The sequence below is a fragment of the Camelus bactrianus genome, chromosome X, assembly GCF_048773025.1.
Source record: "Camelus bactrianus isolate YW-2024 breed Bactrian camel chromosome X, ASM4877302v1, whole genome shotgun sequence".
NCBI lineage: Eukaryota > Metazoa > Chordata > Mammalia > Artiodactyla > Camelidae > Camelus > Camelus bactrianus.
In genome coordinates, this window is record NC_133575.1 from 37859010 (window position 1) to 37870676 (window position 11667).

General features: G+C 53.7%; 1 protein-coding gene and 1 long non-coding RNA gene across 7 annotated transcripts in view; one reads left to right on the forward strand and one right to left on the reverse strand.

The window, feature by feature from the left end:
* The window catches only part of LOC123612164 (uncharacterized), a 29843-nt gene that overhangs the window by 14307 nt on the left and 3869 nt on the right, over positions 1 to 11667 (reverse strand). For all 6 annotated transcript variants that reach the window (XR_012504805.1, XR_012504806.1, XR_012504802.1 and 3 more), the window contains exons 2-3: positions 10191 to 10465; positions 8551 to 8749 (exon numbers count right to left, since the gene is read on the reverse strand). This is a non-coding gene — a long non-coding RNA (uncharacterized LOC123612164). The remainder of the gene's footprint in view (positions 1 to 8550; positions 8750 to 10190; positions 10466 to 11667) is intronic.
* Positions 2358 to 9218, forward strand: GATA1 (GATA binding protein 1). The gene is made up of 6 exons (XM_010968132.3): positions 2358 to 2560; positions 6275 to 6513; positions 7021 to 7401; positions 7508 to 7653; positions 8161 to 8286; positions 8692 to 9218. The coding sequence occupies exons 2-6, from the start codon at positions 6294 to 6296 to the stop codon at positions 9061 to 9063; spliced, it is 1245 nt and encodes a 414-aa protein (XP_010966434.1). The 5' UTR covers positions 2358 to 2560; positions 6275 to 6293; the 3' UTR covers positions 9064 to 9218.

Sequence of the window (11667 nt, forward strand, 5' to 3'; positions counted from 1 at the left end):
GCACTTACACCACTCAGGACCTGGCGAGAAAAGGATAAAATTATGTAGGGAGAGCACTAGCACGGTGCCTGGGGTGGCCAGGCAAATAATGCTGCTGCTGTTGCTATTATATTAAGTGCTAGGGAAAGTATTAGTATCAGAATTAGTAGTAGTAGTATTACCATTAGTGTTGCTGATAGAATTAAAAGAATAATAATTATTAGTTCTAGAATTAATATAAGTATTAATAAAAGTATGTGTGTTCGATTAGAATTAGTATTATTACCATCATGTTAAAATTAACATTAGTGCTAATATCAATATTTGAATTAATATTAGTATTAGTAATTAGAACTAGCAGGGGTATTGGTGTCAACATATTATTAGCACTAGTACTAGAATTAGTAGTGTGCTAATAAAAAATGGCCAAATATCACCCTTCATATACAGTGGGTACTCAATAAATAAATAAGAATACTTAGCATTTTTTGAGATTTCAGAATCAAATGCGTTAAAATCACTTAATGGATTACATCTCATTTAGTCACCCTAATCACCCTGCTATTACCCTATCTTTCCAGAGGGGACGGTAACTCGCCCAAAGCCACATGCCAGTCAGTGGTGAGGGCGGTCTATAAATGAGGGGGTGCTGGCTCCAGAGAGGATGCCCTGAGACCATCACCACTTGAGTCATAGGAGTCTTTGTCCTTCTTACTGATGAGGGCTTGGCACACAGTGGGGCATACAGCAGGGGCTCAATAAATGGCCTTGTTCTCTTCCCTCCTCAAATCTCCCATTTTGCATATGAGGACATTGAGGCCCAGAGAGGTAAGATGAGGATGGTAAACTCCCTCTGGGGTGGGCCAGTGAGTGAGCAGATCCCACTGACCCAGGCCTCCATCCTCGCCCTCTGCCGTCAGTGGGTCTCAGTCTCCTCATCTATAGAATGGGTGGTCAGCAGAGCGCCCTATCCCATGGAGTCCTGGGGCCATGACTCGGTAGTCTTACCTACTGTCCTACAGGGACCCAAGTTGAACACCTACTGTATACATGTGTGGTCAATGATTTTACATGAAGAAAGTGCTCTGAAAAGGCCAGGCACAGGTCTGTGTCAGCATGAGACACTGGTTGTTGTTGTTATTTTGGGGAGGGAGGTAGGACAGGGCAAGAAGGTGGGGACTGAGGTGCGGGGGCCCAGTGACTCTCTGGAGGTCCCTCTCAGCAGGCTGAAGGCAGAGCCACAGGCCACATGGGTCCACATCGATCCATACCCTCTCCCTTCCCCCCACCCTGGTACCACCTGCCCAGGGTCTCTTGGATGTCCTGCCCAGCTGCCACCTGGGGTCTCATGGACATCCTCTCAAGACTCTCTGTCTCTGAATCTCTGTCACTGTCCCCCGCTCTACAACATCATCTTTGTCTCCCTTCTCAGTTTCTCCGCCTGCGTCCTGCATCCTTGGCCTCTATCATTTCCAATCTTTATCTTTCGTCTTCTGTCCAACTCCACCTGTCTCCCGTTCTCTCTCTGCCTCTTTCTAACTGTCCTGAACTGTCTCTGGCTCTCTCTGTGTGTCTCTCCCCACTCCCCCACCCTGTCTCTCCTTTCTTCCTGTGCCCTCTTTCTGCCTTCTTCCAGCTCTATGTCTATTTATCCCATCTCTCTGTCTCTCTCTGCCTCTCTTCTCTCTCCCTTCAATTCTCTTTCCCTTCCCCCACCCTATCCTACTCCACAAGGAGCCGCAGAGGAACCAACCCCAGGTCCCACCTGTTTCCCGCCTCCAAAGCCGCATGGCGGGCAAGAAGTTGAGGCCGCTGTCTCTGGGTGCCCCCCCAGCCCCGCCCCCCACCCCAAGACAGCCTGTTACCACGGCGCCAACAGCCACAGTGGCCTCCATCTGATAAGACTTATCTGCTGCCCCAGGGCAGGCTGGAGCTGGCGTAAGCCCCAGCGGGGCACTGAGTGAATGTGCCCCGGCCTCCCGCCAATCCTGGCCTGGCCCCTGGGGTGGGCCAGGGTCCTGAAGATGTCCCATGGACATCTTGGTTCAAATTTCCACCAAACCTCTCTGAGCCTCATTCTTCTCACCTGCAAAATGGGTGCAGTCACATCCCTCCTCTCCCTGTGGCCAGGAAGACACATACATAAGGGCCTAACTCATACCTGGCTAAGCACACAGTAGGGGCTTTACAAACACTCACTGAAAAGCCCAGCAGAGTCATGAAACCGTATCGGCTATTTTCATTTTATCTTGGTTTCAGCCCATTTTGTTTGGCTGGACACTGAAGTCCACGGAAGTTCAAGTCAAACAGGGTCCAAGAATCCACAGGGTGGGCAGGTGGGGTGGAGGAGGGCCCCCACTGCCCAAGAGGTGCCCCATCAGCAGGGGGCCCGCCCCCTCCCCTGGCCCGCCCCACCCACTGGGGCACCAGCCACTCCCTGGGGAGGAGGGAGGAGGGAGAGGGGAGGGAGGGAAGGAGGAAGGGAGCCTCAAAGGCCAAGGCCAGCCAGGACACCCCCTGGGATCACACTGAGCTCGCCACATCCCTAAAGCAGCTGAACCCTCCGCACCAACCAGCCCAGGTTAGTCTCAGCCCCTCAAGAGCCCCCGGCAAGGCAAACCCCGGGCCTGCTGCCCCTTACTTCAAGGCTACTCCCTCAGCCTGCTCTAGGCTCTCCAACCCACCACTGGTCTCCAAAATGTCTACCACCCCTGAATCCCCTGACAGCTCCTCCCCTAGACCACCTCTGTCTTTCCAACCCCAATCTCTACCCCAAAATACTCTCCAAACCCCACCTCTCCCTGCCCCAACTCCCATCCACTCCTTCCAAGATAGCTATGTCTCCCTGATCCCTTTATTCTACTCACCAGACCCTATCCCTGCTCCTAAAACATGCCTTCATCCCCCTAAATCCTACCTCTGCCCCAAATCTGATTTTTACTCACCCAAACTAGTCTCTGTCTCTGAATTCTCCCCTAAAGCTTACTTTTGATCCCCCACACCTATTTTTGCTTCCCAAGCCCTTGTCTACTCCACAACATCCTTGTCTTGGCCCAAGGTTCTCTCTAGGACCTCCCAAGCCTGCTTCTGGCCTGCCAAACACTACCTCCACACATGCTCTTACCCCCATCTCTGCCTCTCAAACCCCGTATTTGTTCCCTGTGACTTCTCTGATCTCTCAAAACCATTTCTCTCCCCTAACCCTTTGTCTGTGCATTGAAATGTCTTTGTCACTCCAAACACTAGGTCTACCCATCCAAATCTGTCCTGTCAAATAAATCCTCATGTCTGCTTTCCCTAAACCCTATCTCAGCCCCAAAATATTTCTCTGCCCCTCCAGATCTCCTTTCTGTCCCGCAATCTTTCTCTACCCTAATTCTATCTCAGTTCTCAAACTTCTCCTGTGCTCCCATAACCCATCTCTAATCATCAGACACATTTCTGCCTGTCCAAACCCCCTCTCGGCTCCAGCAAAATCCTTGGACCTTCAGACTTTTCCATGATCCTCAGAATCCATCTCTGACCCCTGAACTATATCTCCAACTTCTCAACTTTCTTGCTTTCAAACTTGGCCTCTGATCCCCAACCCTATCTCTCCTTTCCCAACCTATTTCTGATCCAAAAATGTGACCTTTCAAGGCTTTCTCAAATCTGCTTCCTCCAACTCCATAGCTATTCCCCAAACCTCTGACTCATCAAACCCATATCTGACCCTCAAACTCCACCTCAAACTCTCCCAAGACTCATCTGCCCCCAGATCCAACCTCTGCTCCCTTCAGTCCCAAGGGACCCTCCCTTGGGGGCTGGGGTAGGGACGTTACCTGGGGTGAGGGGCTGGGCCGAGGGAGAGTTGAGGGTGCCGGCCTGCTGCCTGCCGCCCGTTGGGGCAGCACTTACTCTAGTGGGGCAGCTGATAAGGAGCTTTCATATCCCCCAGCCTCGAGATAAACTTTATCTCTGTCCGGAGAGTGATAACTGGGGGTGGGGGGTTGGGCCCCTGCCACGGGAGGGGTGGGCAGTCCTGGACCTGCCAAGGTGTAAGGTGCAGGGATGAGGGGGGCAATGGCACTGGAGGGAGATGGTGGGGGTGGCGAGGTGAGGATGAGGGGATAAAGGAACAGTGGTGACAGAGACAAAAAGAGCAAGAGACAAACAGGGAGATAGGTGAGGGGAAAACAAAGAAAGAAATGGAGAGAAAAAGAGCAAAAGACAGAGATGTGAGAGAGAAGACAAACAGAGAAAGAGTAAGAGAGCTAAAGAGCCAGCAGGAAAGAGGGGTGACCCAGGAACAGAAGAGGAGAGTGAGACAGGAACGCAGAGAAAGAAACTCACAGATAGAGAAAATCATGGCGAAACAGAGAGGAAAAGAAATGGAGTCTGAGAAGAGGAGGCAAGACACTCTCACCAGGGAGAGACAGCAGGGACCCTGGGGCCTCGAGGAGGTTGGTGGCGGGCACGCTGACAGGCCCATCTCTTCCCTGCACAACCCCTAACCCCAGGCCCCACTCTCAGCTTGTCTACACGATGGGACACATAGGCGGGCAAAATGGTCCTCTCCTCTGTCTCTGTCACTTCACCCAACAGACAGAGAGACTGAGGCTTTCAGATTAACAGGGCAAGTCAGGGGCAGGGGAAGGGTTCTTGACTCCTCATCCTGGGCTGTGCATGGAAGGATATGGTCAGGGATATGGGGATAGTCAGACAGACATGCAAGTAAGGCCAGAGAGCCCAGAGAGAGAGGAGGGAAGAGACAAACAAGCAGAAAGAGACAGAGGGGGGAGAGATGTACAGACGTTCAGAGAGAGATCAGTGGAGAGAGAGAGAGAAGAGAAACAGAAAGAGATACAGAGAGAGAGAAACAAAAAGAGATAAAAAGATGGAGAGAGACAATCAGGCAGATAGAGACATGGGACAACAGAAAAAGGGAGAGGAAAAAACATTAGGTGTTTATAAAAGCACAGAGAAAGAAGCAAGATATATCATGGTAGTATAGAAACATGGGCGGGAAACACAGAAAGTGAGACTTGAGAAGAAACAGCGTCAGGGAGAAAGAGACACAGGGAGGCAGAGATACGTACAGGGAAGGTCAGAAGCAAAAGGGGCAGAGAGACCAAGCTACTATCTCATAGGTCTTAGCTCGACCCCTTTCGCTGCCTCTTATCTGGCAGATGGGGAAACTGAGGCCTGAGAATGGTGGGGACTAAAGGAACTTGAAAGCAGAACTATGGCAGACAGCCCCAGCGGACAGGGTATGGGTAGAGGGAACACCTCCCACCTGTCCCCCTCCTCAGAGGAAGCCAGTGGCCTTGGGGTGATTTCAAAAGTTGGGCGGGGATGGCAGAGATAAGCACAGGGGTACTGACCCCCCCATGGAGCAGGGAGGAACTGAGGGGGCCCTCTGTCTGCAGACCCAACGGAGGTGGGGGAGGGGAGAGTCAAGCCGGAAACCATGGGGTTTCTGAGAAAGTCAGAAGACAAGATGCAACAGATAGGGATGAATTTGGGGAGCACAGGAGGGTGAACCCCAAGGTCTGGGAGGTGACCAAGGAGTTCAAGGGACTTTGGTTCTGCACCCTAGCCCACCCCACCTAGACTCTTCAAGAACGGGTGGGGAGGGAGGGCGGGGGCAGAGGAAGAAGAGGAAGTGGAGGAGAGGAAAATGAGGAGAGGGAGAAAGATGAGCAGAAAGGGAAGGAGAGGAGAAGGATGAAGACAAGGGGGGAGGGGCTGGAGGGTTGGGAAGAGGGGGAGGAGGAAAGAGGAGTGGAGGAGATGGAGAAAGGGGAAGCGGGGAGGTGGCTGAGAAAAAGGAGGGGGAGGAGGAAGAGATGGAGGGAGAGAAGAGAAGAGAGACCTGAGAGAAAAAGAGAAGTGGGGAAGGAAGAGGAGGAAGGGAAGAAGATGAAGGAGGGAGAGAAGGAGGGATGGAAAGAGAAGGAAGAGGAGGGAGAGAAGGAAAGGTAGTTGAGAGGAGGGAGGAAGAAGAGATGGGAGGAGGGAGAGAAGAGAGGGAAGAGGAGGAAGAGGAGAGGGAATGAGAGGGAGGAAGTAGAGGGTGCAGAGGAGGAAGAGGAGGATAGGAAAGATAACCGGGGAAGAAGGGGAAAGAGGGATGATGGGGAGAGGATGGAGTGGAAGATAAGGGAGGAGAGAGGGGAAGAGGAGGGTACTAGGGAGGTGGAAAGGGTTAATATGAGAATTGAGGGGATGGAGTGGGAGGAGGGAGAAAGGAGGGAAGAGGGGTGGAGAGGGAAGAGGAGGGTTTCTCTGTCTGAGGACCCCCCTGTCTTCACAGGCCAAACCCCAGAGGCCCCATGGAGTTTCCTGGCCTGGGGGCCCTGGGGACCTCTGAGCCCCTGTCCCAGTTTATGGACCCGGCCTTGGTGTCCTCGCCACCAGAATCAGGGGTCTTCTTCCCCTCTGGGCCTGAGGGCTTGGACACAGCAGCCTCCTCTACCGCCCCCAGCACCGCCACAGCTGCAGCTGCCGCACTGGCCTACTACAGGGATGCTGAGGCCTATAGACACTCCCCAGGTAACTTCTTTGGGTGGCTGTCTTGGCACTGGCTCCGTACTGTTGGGTTTGCCATGGAGGCCCTCAGGTAGGGCAGAATCCTAGTAGAAGGTCACCCTGAAAATGGCCAGGTCACCCTTCACATGGCTGTGCTGACCACTTCCCCTAGTGGAGTCCAGACTTGGGAATGCCAGTGCTCCTTAACCTGTCATCTTGGGGTAGCCATACTGGGAAGCAATGTTGGAAGTAGGTGGTGGCCTGAGCTGCCAAGTGATCTATGGGGCTCCAAATTCCAACAACCTATCCTCAAAGGTTAGAGGTTACTGCAGCTGCCAGAGTGACCAGAGGGGCTCAGGACCCAGGGATCACCCAATGGCCAGCAGCTGTTCTGGTCACCTGTGGAAAGGTTGGAAACTTGACCGCCATGTTGGGGCTGTTGGGGAAGCATTAGACTGAAAGCAGGATGACTTTAGACTGATCGCTCCTCTTCTTTCCTCCTTCCTTCCCATACACACCCCTTCCCAACAGTCTTTCAGGTGTACCCATTGCTCAACTGTATGGAGGGGATCCCAGGGGGCTCACCATATGCTGGCTGGGCCTATGGCAAGACCGGGCTCTACCCCGCCTCGACTGTGTGCCCTACCCGTGAGGACTCCCCTCCCCAGGCCCCAGAAGATCTGGACGGGAAAGGCAGCAGCAGCAGCTTCCTGGAGACCTTAAAGACAGAGCGGCTGAGTCCAGATCTACTGACACTGGGGCCTGCACTGCCTTCATCAATCCCCGTCCCCAGCAGTGCTTATGGGGGCCCTGACTTTTCCAGTACCTTCTTTTCTCCCACTGGGAGTCCCCTCAATCCAGCAGCCTATTCTTCCCCCAAGCTTCGTGGAACTCTGCCCCTAACCCCCTGTGGTGAGGTTCTCAAAAAGGGACTGGGAGGGGGAAGGTGAGGTGGGGGGAATCCAAGGGAAATTTGGGCTGAGCCTGGCACCCTCTTCCCCTCTGTCCATCCCAACAGAGGCCAGAGAGTGTGTGAACTGCGGAGCAACGGCCACTCCGCTGTGGCGGCGGGACAGGACGGGCCACTACCTGTGTAATGCCTGTGGCCTCTATCACAAGATGAACGGGCAGAACAGACCCCTCATCCGGCCCAAGAAGCGCCTGGTAAGACCCAGGCCTGCCGCCCCTGCTGTTCTCATCCTGCGCAGGGATCCCCGTCCTCAGGCTCTACAGGAACCCACATCCCCGACCCCTTCCCCATCCACCTGGAACCCAGCTCTGTGCAGGACCGCCTATTCTCATAGGCTGCAAGCAGGAATCCCATCCTCCCCCTGCACCACAGTTTTCATCCTTGGCTTCACCCTGGGATCGCCCTGGGGCACTTTAAAACCACTGGGCCTGAGGTCCTCCCCTAGATGTGCTCTTTTAATTGGTCTGGGGTGCTGCCTGGGCATCAAGACTGTTTCTAACTCCCCAAGTGATTCCACTAGATGGCCAAAGTTGGGCACTACTGGTGCAGTCTCACTCACAATACCCCAAACCCCTACCCTGTCCTCGCCCACACAGAACCTGCAGCCCCTACCCTGTAGGAAGCTCTGCCTTCAACCTGACCTTCACCTCTTGGGTCCTCCACCCCTCAGTGCACTGATCCTCACATTCTCTCTCCCCCAGATTGTCAGCAAACGGGCAGGTACCCAGTGCACCAACTGCCAGACAACCACCACCACACTGTGGCGGAGAAACGCCAGCGGGGATCCTGTGTGCAATGCTTGCGGCCTCTACTACAAGCTACACCAGGTGAGGCCCCTCCAAGCCTCCCTCCTCTCCTCCCACTTCCCTTCCTACTCCTTCCTTCTCTTCCTTCCATCTTCCTCCATCCCCCCTCCAACATCTCCACCCCTCCCTCCTCCACTCCTTCATCTCCTTTGTCCCTTCTACTCCCTCCTCCCTTCTGGCCATCACCAACTCCCACTCTCCCCTAGACTGGGGGCAGCTCCCATCAGCCTCAGAGGTTTCCCCAAGCTCAGAGCCTCACAGCCTCAGGATTCTTGAGGGCAATACCTGTGCCACACCAGGGGCGCACTCCTCTAGTCCTTGAACCGAATTCCCTGGTCTTAAGAAGTAGGGAGGAGAGAACATCCCCAGTGGAGACACAGGCAAAGATGTGGAGTTGGGAAACACCCATGGCCTCCTTTTTGGCAGGTGAACCGACCACTGACCATGCGGAAGGATGGTATTCAAACTCGAAACCGCAAGGCATCTGGAAAAGGGAAAAAGAAACGGGGGTCGAGTCTGGGAGGTACAGGAGCAGCTGAAGGACCAGCTGGTGGCTTCATGGTGGTAGCTGGGGGCAGCAGTAGCGGGAATTGCGGGGAGGTGGCCTCAGGCCTAACATTGGGCCCCCCTGGTACTGCCCATCTCTACCAAGGCCTGGGCCCCGTGGTGCTGTCAGGGCCTGTTAGCCACCTCATGCCTTTCCCAGGACCCCTGTTGGGCTCACCTACAGGCTCCTTCCCCACAGGCCCTGTGCCTCCCACCACCACCACCACAGTGGTAGCCCCACTCAGCTCCTGAGGGCACAGAGCATGGCCTTGGGGCAGGGGTGGTGTCCCTCTTCCTCTTGTAGCCAGCAGTCTGTAAAACCCAACACAACCCTCTGGGCCCCAGACAACCCCTGGCCTGGATCTTCAAGGCTTTTGTAAAATAAAACCACCAAAGTCCTAAAATTGGAGGTGTGAGTCTGTGTGGGACTGAATAAAGACGGGGGCAGGGGAGTATCAGTGTCTGTGATTCTTCGATGACAGTGTGTGGCTGCAATGTGTAACCACTTGAGATGGCACGTGGAATGATTCATGATTGTGTGCTAGTTACTATGTGTGATGACTGGGACAGTATATGTGAAATTGCATGTGACAGCATCCAGGTTGCATGAGACAGCACGTGTGTCCCCATGTCACAGGGAGAGACGGTGTGTGACGGGCGGTGGGGATGAGGCTGTATGAGACGGTGTGCGTGACTGTGTGAGCGGAGGTGGGAATGTGCAGGTGACAGCGTGTGCCAAGGAGACGTGTGCGGTTGGGTCCATGTGATTGTGCACCACTCAGGGTGATCTTTGAGACAGCACCACAGCACAGAAGCTGATCTGTAAACATTTCTGGAACGCTGAACAAGATGTGTGTATGACGGTGAGTGAGGCGTAACAGTGGGACTCTGAGCGGCTACGTGTCAGGATGTCTTCATGGGGATGGTAACAACAGTACCTCTGGGCAAGTCTGTGTGTGTGTGAATTTATCATGTGGTGTGTGCCATGTCAGTATCTCCGAGTCACTGACGATGTGAGCAGCCCTGTGTACACTTACTTATGCAAGCATCAACGTGTACAGTTTCAGTTTGTGTAAGCTGGGGATGCTCTCCTAAGGGACAAAAGACATGTTCAGAACAGGAAGGGGAGGAAGGGGTGGGGTGGGAATGGTGGCCATCAAGAAGGTCAGAAGGCCAGTGTGGGACCATGAGGTTGTCCGTGGACCTTCCTGTCACTCATCTCTTATCTCTCTCGGCCCAGCTCGGCCTGCAGCCCTGTGGGAAATAGTAGAGAATGAGAATAGGAGACTAAGGGGACAAAATAGCCTCTGGGGGTGATAGACTCCGCAGGTCAGAGAGCCCCTCAATGTGCCATCCCCCTCCCTAAGACACCTACTCACCTGTGTAAAGTGTTCCCCCAAAAGTGGCATCTGTTCCTCCATTTAACAAAGCCTTTCAGGGGAGTGTGTGTGCGCTGAGTTGGGGGACGTACTAAGCCATACAGGTTAAGTAGCTCTCCTGAGGTGACACAGCTGGTGGCCCGGGGCTAGACAGGCTCCGTGGCTTAGGCTCCGAGCTACCCAGCGACTCCTAACAGCAAGCAGCACTTTTCACTGCATGCCCACTGTGGGTCAGCAATGGCTGAGGGGCTTCAGTTGCTTGAGTTCGTGAATATCTGGGAAAAAAAAAAAGACACTGAGGAAAGTATACTCATCCTCATTTTACTAATGAAAACCCAAGGCTCAGAAGTGCTGAATAATTTGCCCTGAGCACACTAAGTGTAAGGAGTGGATTTTAGACGGGCAATCCCCCACTCCCGCCAAAGAGAGTCCTGCTCACACTTAATTGGGCTCCTTCTCTTTACAGCTTCTTCCCTGGAGCCCCAGACATGGGGACTGGGGGCCCACACACCCTGAACACAGCAGGGGTGAGCAGCTGTCCTCAACAGAACAGCACCTCTTCAGCAAGTCATCACACTAGCCCACTCAAGAATCACAGCAGTCTACCCTCATCACAGGGATCGTCCAGAACAGCTCTGGCCCTGTAAAAGCCTCCTGCCTGGCTGCCCCCGCCCCAGAAGCCCAGCCCTCTCACCCTGTAGGAGCCCCTGTCCTCGTCTGGAACAGAAATCCCTCTCAGAACCTGTGTGGAAATGTGCCTGATCCCACCTTGTTCAGGAACGCCAGGCCTCACCCCCTAGAACAGCTGCCCTAGCCTGGTACAGGAACCTAGTTCTGGAACCTGAGGGAGCCCTTTCTCTAATTATCAACAAGAAACCCATCCTGAGCCTGGACAGGATCACCAGCCCTCCCCTTGCCCAGGAGGAACCTTTGCCTTACTCCTGATAGGAATCCCTGGACTCCCACTGTAAGAATGCCCCTGCACAGGCCCCCAAGAGAACTGCCTGTCCTGATCCTTGTCCAAAGCCTCAGTCTCTTTATAGGAATCCTGTCTTGACCTTGGACAGGACACCTCTGTCCTCACACTCTACTGGAGCCCTGCCCTCCAGGTAGCATTTTTAAAATATTTAACTCACAATAAAATCTGGTTCTGAACCACCGGCCTGGCTCTCTCTGTAGAAATCCTCTTCCTCAACCTCTTCAGGAACCCTGACTGAGTATAGAACCCTTTGCCCCCACAGATGACAACTCCCGACAACACTCTGCACAATAATCCTGATCTCACAACCCACCCCGAAGAGTCCACAGGAACCCATGATCTAACTCTCAACATGAACTTGAACTTACACAGAAAGCCCTTTCCTGATGCTGTGTCAGAGACGCCTGTCCTGGCCCTTACTTAAGTCCATATCTCATCCTATACAGGCACCTATGGCCTCACCTGGCACAGGACCCCCTTCCCAGACACTGTACAGGG